Below are 18,596 nucleotides of genomic sequence, written 5' to 3'. Positions count from 1 at the left end.
GCCCCAACTGTTATGCAATTTCTTCTGATGTAGGCAAGAAGCAGGAATGCAGTAACATCTGCTGTCTGTTCCCTCAGAAAAATCTTTGAGGGTTTTTTTATGCTCTTAGGGTATTTTTAATGTACAGTTACACACTGGCAAAAAGAAATCAGTTTTGGCATTATTGGAATGTTTTCCTGAGCATCTCTGAATTCTCCCCCCGCCCCACAAGTCCCCTTTTTCTTGATTTGTGATAGCGAAGACCAAGTCCCCTTTGTGATGGCACAAACTCTGCCATAGATAAGTACCTTTAGCACTTGTGAAGGAAGAAGTCTGTATCCAGCTAGATATGTCTCTAAGATAAGTTTCTGTGAGGCTTTCTACATATCAATAGCTGTCCTTGCATAAACTCGCCTCTGGCTCTGAATACCTGGAGGAAGATGAGGCTGTAGAAGGCCCATTCTCATATTTTTAGTCTGTGAATGATCCTGTCACTTGAACCACCAGCCTCCCTAACCCAGGATTGCAAGACTTTCCAGAAACTCTTGAGAAGCCTAGCTGAAGTCCTGGACTTGGAGTTGTTTGTAACTTGTTACTGAGTAATTCCGTCAGCACCTTTTTTTAACTAAGTGTGTTCTAGAACTTGCAATAAACCTCTTGCTTACCCCTAGATCCATTCCTCCCACCTCCTAAAAGAGCTGACCTTTTTTTTAAGGTTCCACAGGAGTATTGTTTTTAATATTCCTTCTGTCTTGGACACTGATGGGAATTTGATTGCATCCATGTGCACTAACTTCCCTTCTTACCCACTATTTTGGCATCTTACAATAGATTATTGATATTAGAGGAAGGAACTGAATGCCAGTTGGGTATCTGTTCACTAATGTGAACTTGAATGGTGGTAAATGTAGCACCAAAAGACATTACTATCCAAAAAGTTCAGAGGCTGTGCACAATACCTACATTTTGGATCCATGCATGTAATCATGTGGGAGAATCACAGTTATAAGGACAAGTAACTGTTGGTTTTTTTTTTTTTTTTTTTTTGGGTGCCACAAGACCACATTAGTTATAGTACCTTAAATGGGATAATGGATGGAAGAATATCTGTTTCTAAGTGCTTCTAATAGCAGTGTTGGCCAGTCCTGACAGAATTAGCTCCATGTGTGACCTGTCACTTCAGGAGAGGCAGCCAATAGCTTCTCCAGCCCTCATCGTATACATCTTTGCTACAACTCTGCTCTACTTTCCTTTTAGCCTGTGCAGATTTCCATCTTCACTGATCAGTATTCAAGAATCTCTCCTACACTGGTGGTCTTGGAGCATGGTTTTAAACAGGAGTATAATCCAAAATGTCATATTCCAGTTTAGTCTTGCTTTCTTTTATCTGAATTCTTTAATTTTGATTGAGATCTTTATTTTCTTGCCTTATAATAATATTAATAATAAATATGGTTTATTAACCCTAACAGAGGGCTTGGGGTCCTGAAAAATAAAAGTATTAAAATAAAGAACCTCTTTAATCCAATCAAGTAACCAGTTGAGGGGAGATCTAGTATTGGAGGGTAACACCTATAACTTTGAAATCTTCATATTCCTGTAAACATTCATAATCCTGGATGATAAATACCTACCAAAAGCATAAATGTAGCTATCAAGTAAAAATGCATTTTACTTTTTCTAACCCCACTCTGAGATTTGACCAGCTAGACTTATTTATTTTTAAAACAAGTCAGACAAAAAGAAAAACAGAAACGATCCCTGCATTTAAAGTTGGAGACACAAAACTATTGAAAAATGTTGGCAATAACATTTAAAGTTTTAAAGTAAACATTTTATTCGCATTTAAACTTTTTTATTTTAATCTAAATAATGTCATTTTATTAAAAAACAAAAAGTACTTCCCTCTCCTTTGTTCACCATCAAATCTCCCCACTGTCTCAAAATTACATATTAGTAAACCAAAAATGATGTTCTTGCAGTCAACTATATCATATCCATAATGAAAGTGTACATCCAGTGAGAACACAAATATATTTATAGAGTATTTAGGTGTGTCTGATACTTTAAAGATAATATTCTACTTTCTGACAGACAGAGCTAGAAGAATGTCTTTTAAAATTAAAGGAAGAAAGAAGGGCAAGAGTAAAGGCCGATGAACGGATAATGGAGGTAGTTATTGTTTGTTTAATATTAAATATCAGTTCACATTTGCTTTTATAGCTGCATACGTTGTATTACCTAAATGTTTAGTTTGGAGTAACTATCAATGACAATTAGGTGCTCATTAATATATTATATAATGGTCAAGCCAAATTATGTGAACTAATTTTTTAAAAAAATCTGGGTTTGAATTGCTTAAAAATGATGAGTTCCATTATTTTCTATAGAGGCTCTTCGTACATCGATGAGCCTGGTATATCTAAACACTTTCCAGTTGTGTACTAAGTGACGTGACTAACGTCCATCCCATGTTTGTTCTCTCACCATCTCTGCAGGAGGAGAAGTGCATACAAGGGAGTGACTTTTTTGGTAGAATGTTGTTTTTTAATATACATGCTGCTATATGCTAGAGAAGGCAAGGTCAAAGAAATGCATATTTCACTTGGCATTGAAGGTGGTGAGGGTTATGGTGGTCTTTAGCTCCTGAGGGAGTTCATTCCACAGACTTGGATTGGCTTCTGAGGATGTTATATCTTCCATACACATGAGCTTCACCCTTATTATAATGAGCTCCATTGAGGCATAGGAGCATAATTGTTGAGCATGGTCTTTATCATGGAGCTTTAGGTGATCTTTTAGATATCCTGGAGCACCTTGAAGATGGGGACAAACACCTTGAACTCAATTTTTTGTATTCTGTGGGAAGCCAATGTGGAACAGAGGGCAGGATTGATGTCTTCACAGTAGCCTGTATTGCTGAGAGACACACTGCAGCATTCTGTACTAGTTAGTTTCCTAAATACTGCAGGCTTCATGCCCAGGTATATTGCATTGCTGTGGTCCCAGATAAGAAAAGGTGTGAATAACTAAGGTCAAAGTAATGTGTGTCATTTACCAGCTTGAGAGAAATGGTGACATTTGTATTTAGTCATGTGTGTTTGCCCTCTTGGTCTCTTACTGCTGGTCCTATTTCAGAGTCTTGAACTCCAGTTTTAGCCCAGCTGCTGTTTCAGTATCTAGCATCCAGGCCACTTCGATTAATCACTCTTAGCAAAAAGTGAACAGTCTTTGCTTGTGATTTATAATAGGCAATCAATTAACTATTTCTCTGTGGAGTTACTAGTACGAGTATCTTGGCTAGAGAGTAACAAGTAAATAGGATTCCTTTAAACAAAACTCAGCTTCAAAGAAACAGAATATATGAGTGGATTTGGGTTCTTATATAGAGTTTAGATTGGTGTTAAATGTTGGGGTTTAAATGTGGCAGTACTCTTCCAAGCTCAATCCATGTGAGTTGCCATGAGGCATCACTCCCAGTACAGGGTGCAGATGTCCAAAATATAATTGTGTGTACACTCTAGGTGTCATTGGACAGCTTGAGCTTGGCTGTCCCACAGTAGGCTTGGAATAATATCTGTGGGCACTGTTGAGCTCCTAGGGCTTGGCTTCCCATTGGTGGGGCGCTTAGATGTCTTGCTGGGCTTTTTTGGCTTGGCTCTCCCTTAATGGGGATCAGATGCTCTACTCTGCTAAGTTCCTTGTTTGGGGAGAAAAAAGATAAGTCATGGTTCTCTTTCAAACACCACCCGCAGTAGACTGTGCAGATCTGTAAACCCCTCTCCTTACTTGCATGCTTTCATGAACAATGAAATATTTAGGCCATGTCTACACTACCAATTACATTGGCAAAGCTTATGTCACTTAGGGGTGTGAATAAAACACCCCTCGAGTGACATAGTTTCGTCAGCATAAATGGTAGCGTGCACAGTGCTATGTTGTTAGGAGAACTTCTCCCGCTGACATAGCTACCACTGCTCTTTGGGGATGGTTTAATTATGTCGAGGGTAGAGTTCTCTCCTGTTGGCATAGAGTGGCTACATGAGAGATCTTACTGCCGTGCAGCTGCATCAGTACAGCTATGCTTCTTGTAAGGTCCCTAGTGTAGACATAGCCTTAGAGTTGACATTCTAATCATCTTCAATGTGCATCTGAAGTAAGACCTTACTAAGAAGTATGGGGGGCAGTTCACAGCTTTCAAAGCTATTCCAAATACAGGAGGACAGTGCTACGCTGCAGACTTGCTTTTTTTCTTCAATGAAAGCGAACATTCTTGGTCACAAAAAGGCAGCTGGCGAAAGGTGCCAGTGTACTCGCCCAATCTGAGATCTGCTTTAGGCACTTGTAACACTAAATATAAAGAGAGTACTAACCTTTGCTAAGAGGTGCCTCTTTGTGGATAATGATTACACTTGGTTGTTTAAAGAGTTTCATGGAACACTTTTTTCACCTAAAAGAGCACAGTTTGAAATGCCTTACATCCTTTTTCAAGGTTTATATCATCCTCAGTGATAACATTAAGTGATACTTATTTTTTTCTCACCCTTTTTTGTAGCTGGAAGTTGAAAATGCCCGGTTAAGGAATCTAAACTTCTCTCTGTCTGAGGTTCTTCATGCACAGTCAGTAACCAACATGATTCTGGAAGATGAAGGTGTTCTGGGCAGCATTGAGACCTCTTTCCAAAAGTTTCATGCTTTTTTAGACCTTCTTAAAGATGCTGGGTAGGTTATTGTAATATCTGAGTATTTTACCTTTTCCTATTAAATCTTCCCCCTCTTCCTGCCCCCTCTTCCTCCTGATAGGGCCTGCCTACCCTTCAGGTATCTAGGAGGATCTTATGGGTCACCTAAACACCTGGAGGGGAGGCATGCACTATTAGGAATAAATAGAAAATAAACTTCCCCCTCTCCAATTTTTTTTCCTCATTTCACCCAAGCTAAACCAAATCAAGTTTACTTACTTGTCTCTAGGATAGACTTTTAGGATCTCCAACTCCCTCCTCTTTTTCTTTTTCTTAAGAGAAGGAAGTTTCTTCTCCTTCTTACCAAGCATTCTTTACTGGAGTCACCTCCGATTCCCAACAGCTCTGGAAATATGGCTCTCAGAAATCCAAGTGCTGAGAGGGGAGTTCCCTCTCCGACTGCACATGGGACCTCTGGTCTCAGACTCTGATTAGAGGCGGCAGTCTGAGTTTGTTTTGTTGAACCTTCTACTGTCTTTCCAAGAACAGTTCCTCTCCCCCATTGGCTTTTTTCTTGTCTCAGAAAATACAGTATGACTTTGCCATGACAACCCTAGAATGGAGAGCATGGCCTGGAGGCTTTCCTCTCCACCCTTAAAAGGTATACACTTACAGGTCTAAATCAAAAAAGAAAAGCGTGGCCACACAAAAGCTATGGCAGAATTAAATGAACAAGTTATATTTTTGGACCTTAAGATTGGCTCTTTAGTGGTCTTGTCTGAGATGAAGAAATAAACACAGGAAAATCTCAATCCAAAAATCTCCAATGAATTTTGTAGGCCAGATGATTAAAAGTTGACTAATTAGTGGCTTTCGATCATTCTCCCATGTCTTATGAGCAAATACGGCTTTTGTAAGTTCCACTCACACAGCTCTTTCTATCACACAGTCCCTGATTCAGCAGTGATAGAGGTAGCTTTCCAAACGGCTTCTACTCCAAAAAATATATCTACTACCTCATGAACACATTGCACTTGGAGAAAGATGGAAGAACTTTTTTCTTCCTGTGCGGATATCACTTCAGACGTGAACTCTCCAGTTAAGAAGGGACTGTCCATAGAGCCCCTAGACCAGGGATTGGCAACTTTTGGCACGCGGCCCCTCAGGGAAATCCTCTTGTGGGCCGGGATGGTTTGTTTACCTGCAGCATCCACAGGTTTGGCCGATCGCAGCTCCCACTGGCCACAGTTTGCCATTCCAGGCCAATGGGGGCTGTGGGAAGCTGTGTAGGCCGAGGGATGTACTTCATGGGGTCAGTCTTAGTTGGAAATTTTTGTACTCCGCATTGATGAGGGAAATTTCCTACTACTTGCTGCTTTCCATCAGTGCAGGAGTGGTGGATCAGCTTGTAAACACTTTGGAAGGGATAGTAGTGAATAAGTTAAATTAATGGTACTTTTTTTCCTCACTATTGTTTTCGTGTGTGTACTTGTATTGCATGTTCCTTTTGATGTGTGTGTCGTTTCTGTCATTTAAGAGTAGGATTAATCTGAGACAAGTGAATTATTCTTAGTATGAGTTCTTTGGGAATGAGACTCCTTAAGTCAGAAAGACCTTTGAAATAAAAAATTTTCCTTAGAAAAAAATGTTCAAGAATGACTGTTTTCATGTTTTTAAATTAATTTTTATCCTATCTTGTATACTTAGTCAATGTTAACAGGGATTTTTGTTGGTCATTTGAATTTTTTCCTCTCAGGTCACTATTTTGTATTCTAGAACCACAAGATGTGTGTTGTAATCCTGTCAGTTGATCTGCTTGACAAAAACTGTAAGGTTTTCTTCTCTCTAGGCCAAACTGTGATTTTCTTGCTCACATTGAATATTATCTGACTGCATATATAGCCCCATTGATTTCACTGGGAATCGGGATTAATAGGGAAACTTAGTTAACAATGAATAATATCACAATCTGCCTTTCTGGTAGTACTGGGCAGAAAAGGTAACGCATAAGATACAAGCATCTACTCTTCCTTTCCCAGCAACCCTTCCATCTCTACTGCTTCTTAGCTTCCCAGTTGAAGGTGTCTTAGTTGTAGTGCAAAAGCAGGAAGGCAACTCCTGTAGCTTACAGTAGCCATCATTTTTAATTATCCTTGGACTCCCCAGGCTTTAGAAAAGCCTAAAATTAAAAGGGAAAATTCAAACAAATATTTATTTTGCAACAGCTCTCTTCCTTCCTCTGGTACAGGTAACTACTGCTCATTCTGGAAAGATCACATTTTACATACTTTTTTTTTAACAGACTTGGGCAACTTGCTACAATAGCTGGGATAGACCAATCTGATTTTGGTTTGTTGGGCCATCCCCAAATGAATTCTACTGTCAGCAAACCTGCTATTATACAAAAAGAGAAATCCTATGAGGAAGAAAGACAGGAACAAACACAGAATAGCAAAGTAAGTGTTGGGGAGAAAAATCTGAAGAATAATTGTGGTAGTATACTTTATTTCCTGGTTATTACCCCACTGTATGTGATATTCATACATTGGTAAAGGACACATGAACATTTCTTAGAGCCTCAGAATCTCCTATATCGTGTAGAGGGGGCATGTGCAGAAGTGTGTGTGTGTCTCAAATCTGTGTGAATATAAATGTATGACATACTACTGAAGTGTGAAAACCATCCATTAGTAATGCAGGTTATCCCAAACCAGTACAAGTACCACACCTTTCTGGATGTGTCACTCTTTACAGAAAATCATTTTAAATGGTGTATTTTTTGTATTTCTTATACTTAAAAGTCAGGTTTTCTTAGCTAGCATGATTCCTGCTGTAGAAGCTTTGGAAAGGGAAGAGAATTACTTTGAATACAATTTAGAAATGTCTACAAATTACCTAAATTAGTTTTATATATAGGTGTTACAACTTTAAAATCTGATGTTAGAAACAAGTGCTGCGTGTTCCATGGAAAAGTTGGGAATTTTCCCTTTCATTAGTATAAAGTTCACATTTCTTGCCCTGATAGGCGGGGCGCTTATATTAAATGTTAAACCTGCCATTAATCCTAAGCATCAGGCGAGTATAAATTTGTAATATGGTGCTGACAAGATAAAGCTTAGCAGCATGTTCTGAAAGTTAACAAACTTTTTGAGTCTGTTGGACTAAGGGGAAGTGAATTCCAGAGTCGAGCCCTTCAGTAAGAACACCCATTCTAAAGATGTGCAGATCTGGGGGCTGTCAGCTTGAGTGTTCCAGAGGATCTTAACTGCCAGGTTAAAAAATGAGTGGGTATCCAAAACCTGGTCTACCCCAGGAAAATTTGCTATGCTACAATATCATTGTAACCCTCTAACATGCTTGTAACATGCTTCACATCCACATTAAAAGTACTTCAAATGGTTTACAAGCATGCTACCAGCTGCAGGACACTGTGGAATTATGAGGACTGGTCTACACTCTGACTAAATCAAATCAGTTTCAATATTAGTTAAGCTGAACGAGCTTTAAAACTAGTTGGAGTGTTACTGTAGATGAGGATCTTGTTGCTAAAACTGTTTTTGTTGCTGATTTAGTTGTGGTTCTGGCCTCTGGAGCCTTGTCTACGCTGTCTCCAACTGATTTTAAATCTGGTTTGAATCTTTTTTGAAACTTAACCCATTATAGGAAGGCCTCATTATTTCTCTTCCCCTCCCCACCCCTTCCTAAACTGAACTTTCTGTAAAAAGTAAAGGATATTCTAAAAATATACCCTTATCCAATTTCATTATGTATGTATTTTACAAAGATGACTGTGTAAAAGTACAGTAAATTAAATTAGTGGCTTCCTGGCTTCATTAAGAAATTTGATTTTATTTTGAATCTTTTGCTTCAGAATGTTGGTGGAGACATCAAACTTTCTCTTCCTGGCCTCATCCATTCTCAGGTTCTTGTGAATAATACTTGTGCCATTCCCAGAGAAATACAAGAATTTCAGGTCACTGTTCAACAGCAGCAAGACTTATGGGGAGAAACTGAAGCTCAAATGGATAATCAAAGAAAGGAAGAGGAAACATCCAAAAATAGCAGGCCATCATCCTCTGACAAGAGTGTCAAATTAAGTGAACAGACAAAAGGACATTCTTCGAAGCAATCAGCTATTAGTCAGCGTTCATTCTCTGATTCCAATGTAAATCTGAAAAGTAAGGGTAGCAAAAAATTCAGTGCCACTTCTAGTGAAGACAGCCAAAACCTTTCCTCACAAAAACACATCTACAGAACAAATGAAACTGGAATGGCAAATGTTGCAGCCCGAGGAGATCAAAGTAAACTCCAAACAGCAGATCGTTCTAGAAATGACACAGAAGGATTTGATTCTGAAATACAGGAAAGTATCCATTCCATGAAAAGCATGTAAATGAGTCAAAAAAGAAAGTTCAGATTGTTTTCCACATGTGTAGAATAAAAAATGTCCATAGTTTTTTTTTTTGAGAGAAATGTATGCTTTGAAAACTTTCCACACTCTTTACTGTTTCATATAACCATAATCTTTTCTCATTACACAGTTTTTAGCAAAACCAAATGATACATCCTCAGAATGGTACCCTTCAATGTTGTCTGAGTTTAGAAAGGCTCTGATGTGATGCAGAGGGGTGTTTGATTTGCTGTGCAGTACAAATGAATATAGATTTATTAAATAATAAAGTTTTAAACAAATAAAATGAGACAGTACTAATTATGATTTGCATTTTCAGTTGATCATATTTAAAACCATTGTTTAGTTGTAATTACATATCCATTGGTGCCGAAGACAATAGGGTATATGTTCCCTTAATTGTTTATGCCTAGCTCCCGTTATTATTGGGAAAATCAAGGGTGAGTCTAAATCCCTTGCTAGTCAACATTGTTTATTAAAGTATGTTCTTGTTTCATAGTCATAGACAATAGTGGTTTTGTATATCTTTGACAGTAGCACGTGAATTGAAATTACAGTAATTTTATTTGAGTGATTTTGTTTTCATCTTTTTTTATTATATAATGTAAGCCATAACTCTTACTGGCTCAATTGAAAATTTCAAGCATTTTTGTTGTTTTCAGACAGTGGAGTGTATCTCTATTTAATCAGCCTATATTAGGTATGGAGATTCTGTTTTTGTATTGAGACAGTTATTGATTGCATTCAATCACTAGCATGTCCCACTTGAAATTTAGTTTCTGAGATGATGGTAATTCTGAAATAGTGAAACCAATTTGATTTGGCTTCATAGAAATGGCTAAGAGGTTTAGTATTGGCATGATTTCCTGCTTGCTGGTTCAAGACTAGCTAGTGAAGTCATTACTATCAAATGGCTGTTAAATGGTCTTTTTAAATGAATTAATTGTGTTGGTCCAGTTCTTAGTGGACAAGTGCCCTTATCACAAAAATTCATATTGTATCTAATTTGTCCTCTTATTGGTAATCTTAGCAGTGATGCCAATGACAGAACGAACATAGAGCCTGAAAAATCAGATTTTGGTGCTGCTGAGAGTAACAAAAATACTGAGGAACATAGAACTACCTCCTTTCCCTAGCGGACCTTCCAGAACAGCATTGAGGCACTCTGGTTCGGGCAGTCCATTTTAATGAAGAAATATGAAATGTCAGTGATTATGAAAGTTTGGCATCCCTAGAGACTGAAGTTCCTTGAATTTAAAAGAACAACAAAATTGAATCTGTTTTCCAGCAAAATTGTTCAACCGTATCATATGGGGAACTGCTTCGAGTGGAAAATGTTTTATCCCACACAAATGGAAAAATATTGAATGAATATGGAAGTCTGGATGAAACTTTTTCCTTTCACAGCAGAAATCATGAGCTTGTTCTCCTAATGGCTAGAAATAAGATACTGCTCTGTAAGCCAGGAAAATTCCTTATTTTTCAATGAAAAACCCATTATGTATCTTGTGGATGATATCTAGCTTTCTAGTTAATGAAAAATATGTAGCATGTTGTTGAAGCAATGGTTTCCTTAACATTTTTTAGTTTTAAACTATCTGTAGCAATTAACCTTATACTTTCTAATTTCTCTGTACCTTCTCTGAGTATGAAACATATAAAACAAAATTACTAATTCATGATTTTGTTCTAGGCTTAAGTCAACTGCATAATATTGAAATGAACACTTTTTTATTTTATTTATTTAAATTTTAAATAAACTTCTGCAGATACTGAATGGACTGAAAAAAGTCTACTTGATCTCTCTCTCTCTCCCTCTCTCTCTGGACTTTCCTCTTGAATTATTTCTGCCTAATATTCTTGATCGATTTGTAGGAGATGTATCCAGAAGAATACTTTAAATAGAAACATAAATGTAAATATTTTTAAAATAAAGTTTGTAAAGAATAAAACATTCTTGTTCTTTTGTCATGAGGTTTCTAGTGGAAAAAGTATGGGCTTGTGAATATTAGAATGGACTCCTCTGAGATCATCTAGCTATTCCACCTTCAGGGGACCTCTTGTACACATAATGAACAGCAACTGCTTTATAACCAGAACCATCTGTAATATGTCCTCCTAAAGAGAGAATATGAGCGAACCAAGACGGCTGCTAACTGAAAGAAATGAAGTGTCCAAAGTATTACTTTTAATTACTCTGTATTCAGTTATTGACAAAAAGGAATAATGCCTGTAATGAAGAGAGATCAGGCAACATATGAATTGAGGTGTGGCTTTTTTCAAGATTATAAAACAAGCAATTATTTTCAAAAGTTGGAAATTTTTCTGTGGAAAATTGAACGTTTTTTCTTTTTGAACAATGTGCATGCATCTGATAGCTCAGCTGTTCATATTTTTAAAAGAATTCACTCTTGAAGAGCTGGAAGTGATGCTTTTAGTCCCCCAAAACCATAGGGATTAGTGAATTATGCACAGGGCTGGGAGAAAGGAGGTACTAAAATCTATTTCCACTTTGTCACTAACTTTGCTTACTATTGCACATTTAAATAGCACTTTTATAGTTGTCATTTAATTATGCAGTAGGTTGATTTCACTGACTGATTATCAGAGGTTATGGAAAAGGTCACAGAACAAGGTTTAGCACCACAAGTTAGTCTAATCTGCTAGATCACCAGGGCTCTCAAGCAAATACCTTTACCTGTTGTTGACAGGGGCAAGTGACTGTATCAACACAGGATAATGAAATTTCAACAAGACTATAGTGTGAAGAAAGCAGCTGGTCCTTGATCTATGGATTAAAACCTTTACAGAAGAATTGGGCTATAGCTGTCTTCTCTAGGCAGTCACATTTCCCTAAGTAAAGGTCATGCACAAGGTTATGGTTAGAGGGAGACAGAGGTCTTTGAGTGACAGCAGGTTCTTAAACATGCTTTGTAGCAGGTAATAAGCAGTATATGACAAAACTATAATTTTATCAGATTGTTTAGACCCTGAGTAATACTTGTGTACAGAAAATTAACTATTTGAAAATATTATCTAATAATTTCATACTGATGTGTCTACTTCAGTTAATCAAAAGTGACCTGTGGTAGTTGATTTATTGAAGAAAAACTCATATGTCATTGAAGAGAACGTTGTCCTGTTTCTCTGGCATACACCAGATAGTGGTATGAGAGACGTGGTAACTAGGTAAAGAAAAGCTACATGCTTGCTTCTAAGAGATGCCACAACTTTTGGCATACAGAGAGTACCTGGGACAAAATGCGCATCGGGTAACAGGATGTGGTACTAGCTGTGTCTCGGTTACATTTATTATTTTTCTTTCAATTCAGAGCAATAAAACACTTTTGTATAAACTATCTGCACACCTTGCCCATTCAAAATACAAAAACAAACAGCTTGCTCCATTGGAACAGGTCTAAATACCAATACCACCTAGTATGTAGGGAGAACTGAGATGCTGACCAAACTCTCCTCAAAGGCCAGTTGAAACAAATGGGTCCTTCACCATGATCTTAAAGTCAGCAGGTGTAGGCTATATTGGAGTAGGAGGATGTTCCAGACATCCTGATATCCTTAGTGTGATCTTGGCAACAAGCCCCTTCTCATATCAATGGGAATTTAGAATCCGCTCTTCCACAGACTGCACTTGTAGCAGTATATAAAGAGGTGAGGTGGTCTTAGGTAGGCTAGTACTAGCATGTTAAGGGGTTGATAGATCAAAGATGGCACCTTTAAATCTATCCAAAAGTTCACAGGTCTTAGGTGTCGTGCTCTTTATAGCATACCCCATTTATCTGGTGGATTGCTGCTTTTGCACCACTGCCAGCTTCCAAATCTAAATGTAGCTGGTAACCTAGCTACTGCCTTTTGGGGAGGTGGAGTATTGAAGAAGCCCTCCCATCAGCATAGTGTCTTCAATGAAGCACTATGGTGGTGTAGATGCAGCATTTTAAGTGTAGGCAAGCCCTCAGAATGCATTGCAATAGTCGAATCTTGATGTGATAAAAGCATTTAACTGCATATCCTGATTTTCTTTCTCCGTCATTGAGAAACATCAGCAGGATCAATGATCTTACAGAATACGAAACAGATTTGTAGAAGTATCTGCATGCACATGACTGTACAAAAAGAAAAGGAGTACAAATAAATTGGTTAGTCTCTAAGGTGTCACAAGTACTCCTTTTCTTTTTGCGAATACAGACTAACACGGCTGCTACTCTGAAACATGACTCTACAGTTAGCGAGAAAGACTTGGGGCATGTCTCCACTGGCAGAGTTACAGCACCGCTCAGAGGGCGCTGAAGGGAAACCACTGTTGTATGTTCACACTGTCAGTTGCCTGCGCAATATCGTGTTCACACTTGTGGCACTTGCAGCAGTATTCGGAATGGTGCACGCTGGGCAGCTATCCCACAGAGCACCTCTTTCTCTTTTGCCGCTAAGACTTGTGGGAAGGCGGAGGAGGGTTGCGGGGAATCCTGGGTCCTGTCCCAATGACCCGTAATGCATTGCTTTGCATCCCAGCAATCCGTGTGCTTCCGTCCGCATTTGGCGCCATCTTTCAATGGTTTCCATACTGCAAACCCTGCCTCTTCAGGCTGCAGGAATGGATCCCGAACGGTTGACCTGTATACTGCTCTCTCTGACCGACACATCATGAGTGGCAGTGGAGTTATTCCTTAAACTACAAAGGCAAGAGGAGTGAGACATTGATCTCGCCACGCCTAGTAGCTATGACACGAGATTACTTGTGGCATTCCTGGAGGTGCTGACCACAGTGGAACACCACTTTTGGGCTTGGGGAACAAGCACTGAGTGGTGGGATTACATCGTGATGCACATCTGGGATGACAAGCAGTGGCTGCAGGACTTTTGCATGAGGAAAACCCCAATCATGGGTCTGTGTGATGAGCTTGCCCCAGCCCTGCAGTGCAAGGACACAAGAATGAGAGCTTCCCTGCCATTGGAGAAGCACGTGGCGATTGCACCGTAGAAGCTGGCTACTCTAGACTGCTATCAATTGGTGGTTGTTAACCAGTTTGGAGTGGGAAAGTCGACCGTTGGACTCGTATTGACAAAAGTGTGCAGGGCCATTAATCACATCCTGCTCTGAAAGACCGTGACTCTGGGCAACGTGTATGACATTATAGATGGCTTTGCACAAATGGGCTTCCCTAATTGCGGAGGGTCAATAGATGGCATGCATATTCCAATTCTGGCACCAGACCACCTAGCCACTGAGTACCTTAATTGCAAGAGGTATTTCTCAGTGGTTCTCCAGGTGCTTGTTGATCACCATGGGTGTTTCACAGACATTAACACAGGCTGGTCCAGAAAGGTGTATGACGCATGCATCTTTTGGAATGCTGGCCTGTTCAGGAAGCTGCAAGCAGGGACTTTCTTCCTGGACCAGAAGATCACCGTAGGAGAAGTCGAAATGCCCATTGTGATCTTGGGAGACCGTGCCTACTCCTTAATGCCGTGGCTTATGAAGGCATATACTGGGCAACTTGAATGCAGCAAGGAGCTGTTCAACAACAGGCTGAGCACATGCAGAATGACTGTTGAGTGTACTTTTGGCCATTTGAAAGCCCGCTGGTGCTGCCTCTGTGGGAAGCTGGACCTGGCTGATGACAATATTCCTGTGCTTATAGCCACGTGCTGTACACTCCATAATATTTGGGAAGGGTGAAAGCGTCACTCAGGGCTAGACTGCAGAGGCTCAGCACCTGGAGGCTGAGTTTGAACAGCCAGAGACCAGAGCTATTAGAGGGGCACAGCGTGGGGCCATAAGGATCAAGGATGCCTTGAAGCAGCAATTTGGAGCTGGAAGCCACTAATATTTGTTGATATGCTCTGGAGTGCAGTGCTTGTAATGCTAGGAGGTGATTGGTGCACATGATGCAATATATAGATTTAACATAATTGTATGTTGCTTTGCAGGGTTCTTTTTGCATTCAATTGATAGAATAAAGATTGCTTTCAAACCAACACAATTCTTTTATTAAAAGACAACAACCGGAGGCGTGAGTCAAACAACAAAAACCAGCAGCAGTGAGGGTGAAGGGAAGGGCTGAGGAGGAGGAGGAGGAGGAGGAGGAGGAGGGGTCCCAGGATGGCTAAAGATTTGTGTATGTCCAGGGATCATATCCAACCTTCTTTGGAGTACAATGAAGCGAGTACTGTACTTCAGCACGGCCAAACTGCAGAGGGATGAGTGTTGAGTGCAGTGGGTAGTGAGAGTCCACGGTTCTGGACTGTGAGGGGGAGGAGTGGAATTCCATGGGTATAGACTGGAGCCAGGAGGTTGATAAGAGTGTGTTGGCAGTGTCTCTGGGAGGCACATGGGAAAGAGTTTTGCAACAGTGACTGCTGGGGAGGGTGGGCGTGGAGCTGCTCAGTTTGAAGAGCTAGTATCTCCTGGAGCGTGTCTGCTTAACCTTTAAGAGCCGATCTGTGGCTTCATTCTGGCGTGCTGCATTCCCCTTTCGGTCCCTCTTCTCACTGTCCCACCACTCTTCCATTCCTGTTTCTTGGCAGCAGAGTGCATCATAACATCACACACACAGTCCTCCTTGGTTCTTCTTGGCCGCTTTCTAATTCTGCGCAGCCATTCAGCTGCCGATAAGAAAGAGGGAGGGTGGGCTCCCATGGTCATCTCCGTGAAGTTTAAACACAACATCTTACAGAAGCAGTATTTGCAACACACACAACGCTGATTCAGTGATTTAAAACCCCACCAGTACACTCTCACCTGTCACTAACTGGCTGACCCCAGGCAAGCACACATGAGCCACGAGACCCCCAAAATGGTGAGTAGCTGCAGGGGCAGGGTAAATCACTCTTCCCGGACCCTGCTGTACACTGGGCACGTGGCTCTTGGGGAGAGCCAGCACTGTAGAGGGGGCCTGATAATCGTTCCTATCTCCACACTTTCCACAGGATGTGATCATTATGGAAGATAGCTTGCTGCTGAGGGTGAGCAGGGAATCAAGGGAGGGTCTTCTCCAAAACTGCGGCTTCTGCCCTGGCCCCTATGCGGCTCGCCTGTGTGCAGCAATGCTCTCCTCGCCCTTCTGCGCCCCCCTCCCCCTGTGACAGCACAGTGGCGCAGGAAAGTTACAGTTAATGAGGCAAGAAACAAAGGAGCTGTCGAAAAACCTATGGCAGCGGATTGCCCAGTATCTCCACGAGAGTTTCTTGGAGATCTCTGAGGGAGATTCCCATGAAGTGAGGGAGTCAATAAACAGCCTGTTCCGCTGCTCAGAGTAGGCATGAGGTGGGAGACAAGCCTGCTTTCTGCAACCCTCCTGCCCCCAACAACTCACTTCAGCGATTGCCAAAATCAGATCCACTTACCAGGGGCCTCTTCTCCTGTTTGCGCTCTGCCAAGATCTGACTGCTGTGACTGGCTAGCCTCCGGGGTAGAAAAGAGCTCCTGGCTGCATGCATCTCTAACCTCTGAGTCGTCCTCCGCCTCTGGGTCCCCCTCTCCTCGCCCTCCCCCCCAAGATTTCCTCCTCCTGCCTTGGTCCACTCTCGACTGGCACACAAGCCACCAAAGTATCCACAGTGGCCTTCGCAGTGGAGGTGCGGTTGTCGCCGAGTATCGCATCCAGCTCCTTGTAGAACCAGCAGCTCGTGGCTGCAGTACTGGAGCAGCAATTTGCCTCCCGCATCTTGTGATAGCCATTCCGCAGCTACTCCACTTTGACCCTACACTGCAAGGTGTCCTGGTCATGGCCCCTGTCTGTCATGCACTGTGAAATCTGTCCGTAGGTATCATAATTCCTACTGCTGGAGTACAGCTGGGACTAGACAGCCTCCTCTCCCCTAATGCTGATGAGGTCCAGCAGCTCGGCATTGCTCCAAGCGGGGGATCGCCTGGTGCGTGGAGCAGGCCTGGCCACCTGGAAAGATGCGCTGAGACCACTGCACACATCACCGAGCAAACAGGAAGGGGACTTCCAAAATTCCAAAGGAATTTATGGGGTGGGGCTGACGGTTGGTCATCTGAGGGCAGGGCAGTAGAGTTCAAACCGATAAGAGAGGTGAGAACAGGCATTGCAGGACACCTCCCAGAGGCCAGTTGCAGCTTTGTAATTCAGCAGGGTGTCTACACTGGCACTGCAGGGCTGTAGCCTTGGTGCAGAAAGCTGTATGCCGCTCGTTGGGGTGGTTTTTTTAAAGCACTAAACTGCGCAGTTTCTGCATGCTAAGTGGCTTGGCAGTGTGTACACCTTGGGAGTTACAGCACAGAAAGCTGCTTAACTGTGCAGAAACTTGCTAGCGTAGACAGGGCCTTACTTTAAATCTTCCCAATAGCATTTTTTCCCGTTGGGCAAAATAGTATAAAACCTCCCTCCAAATCTTACAATATCTAAGTTCTGTTGCTAAATGTGCTATTACACAGTTCGTTACAATATGTCCTCTATATACATTTTATAATTCTTTACAAAAAAAATATAAATAAATAAAAATACTTGCTATCTATCTTGAAAGGCCAAGGGAATTCTCCTGCCACTTTTCCCATATGATGAGAAACTCCTAAACAATCAGCTTAGGAAGTACACATATGTGATAGGCTGGTTCTGGCCCAAGGTGTCTTTTAGTTTATTATTTGATCTCATGGTTCAATTAAGGGTGTGATTCCTCCCTGCCCCCTCATGTTGGTATTACTGCAGCAAAAACATTAATTGCAAAGATTATTGCTTCACAGTAAAATACATCTTCACTGAGACTCTGGAGTCTAATATTAAGAGCTGTATAGTGGTGGAGAAAATTACTATTTAAAAATGGTATTTAGATCTGGGGAACTAAGCTTTTAATTCACTTAACTGCACTATAAGATCTCATTGTGAGGTACCAAAGGTATTGTGTATATGTGTATCTATAACCTAGCGGCACAAATACCCTAGCCTATATCTTACAGTAAGTATTTTGGTGTCTTCTTTTAAAATAGTTTGTACGTTGTGTCAAAGATCATTAAAACCAAATGGACTAAAAATTCTTACAAGCTTGACCTCTTTCAAAGGTTTATATTTTGTAGAAGGGAGAAAGCCTTTTTCCTTTAACTAGGACTAAAACACCTAAATGTTTCTTTGTTCACTGTTTTTAAAGGATTTTTAGTCAAGATGAAATAGTCTTACATCAACTCTAGTACACATAAAGCAGTAGCCCTCATAATCCTTTGTTTGCCCACATCTTCATCATTTTATTTCCACACAAGGACATACAAAGTACCAGGTTTTACCTGTAACTATTTTTTATTACTAGAGACTCAGAAAAGACTCAATCTTGTTCTTTTGGAAGTCAACAGTAGCAGGATTGGGCCCTAACTCAAGGAGATAAAGGAAAACAAAAACCCAGACTTAGCCCTTACAGCAGTAACACAGATTTAAGGAACCATTATATTAAAGGGCAAAGTTTGACTCATGAAGAAATGCCATACTATAACACAGTGATAATTGTCATCCGACCTTTCTGTACTCTTAAATTCTGACACTGAAGTAGTAACTACC

General features: G+C 40.7%; 1 protein-coding gene across 2 annotated transcripts in view; it reads left to right on the top strand.

Annotated features, from left to right (window-relative positions):
• CEP78 (centrosomal protein 78) overlaps positions 1–11,024 on the top strand; it is a 53,009-nt gene extending 41,985 nt beyond the window's left edge. For both annotated transcript variants that reach the window (XM_077817547.1, XM_077817550.1), the window contains 4 exons: positions 2,074–2,151; positions 4,535–4,701; positions 6,964–7,117; positions 8,533–11,024. In XM_077817547.1, coding sequence (XP_077673673.1) covers positions 2,074–2,151; positions 4,535–4,701; positions 6,964–7,117; positions 8,533–9,054 — 921 coding nt within the window. In that variant the 3' untranslated portion in view covers positions 9,055–11,024. The remainder of the gene's footprint in view (positions 1–2,073; positions 2,152–4,534; positions 4,702–6,963; positions 7,118–8,532) is intronic.
• Positions 11,025–18,596: the final 7,572 nt, after the last annotated feature.

The sequence above is a fragment of the Eretmochelys imbricata genome, chromosome 5 (genome assembly GCF_965152235.1).
Source record: "Eretmochelys imbricata isolate rEreImb1 chromosome 5, rEreImb1.hap1, whole genome shotgun sequence".
In the NCBI taxonomy this organism is placed as follows: Eukaryota; Metazoa; Chordata; order Testudines; family Cheloniidae; genus Eretmochelys; species Eretmochelys imbricata.
Note: the sequence above shows the minus strand (reverse complement) of the source record. Positions and strands in the feature narration are given on the sequence as shown.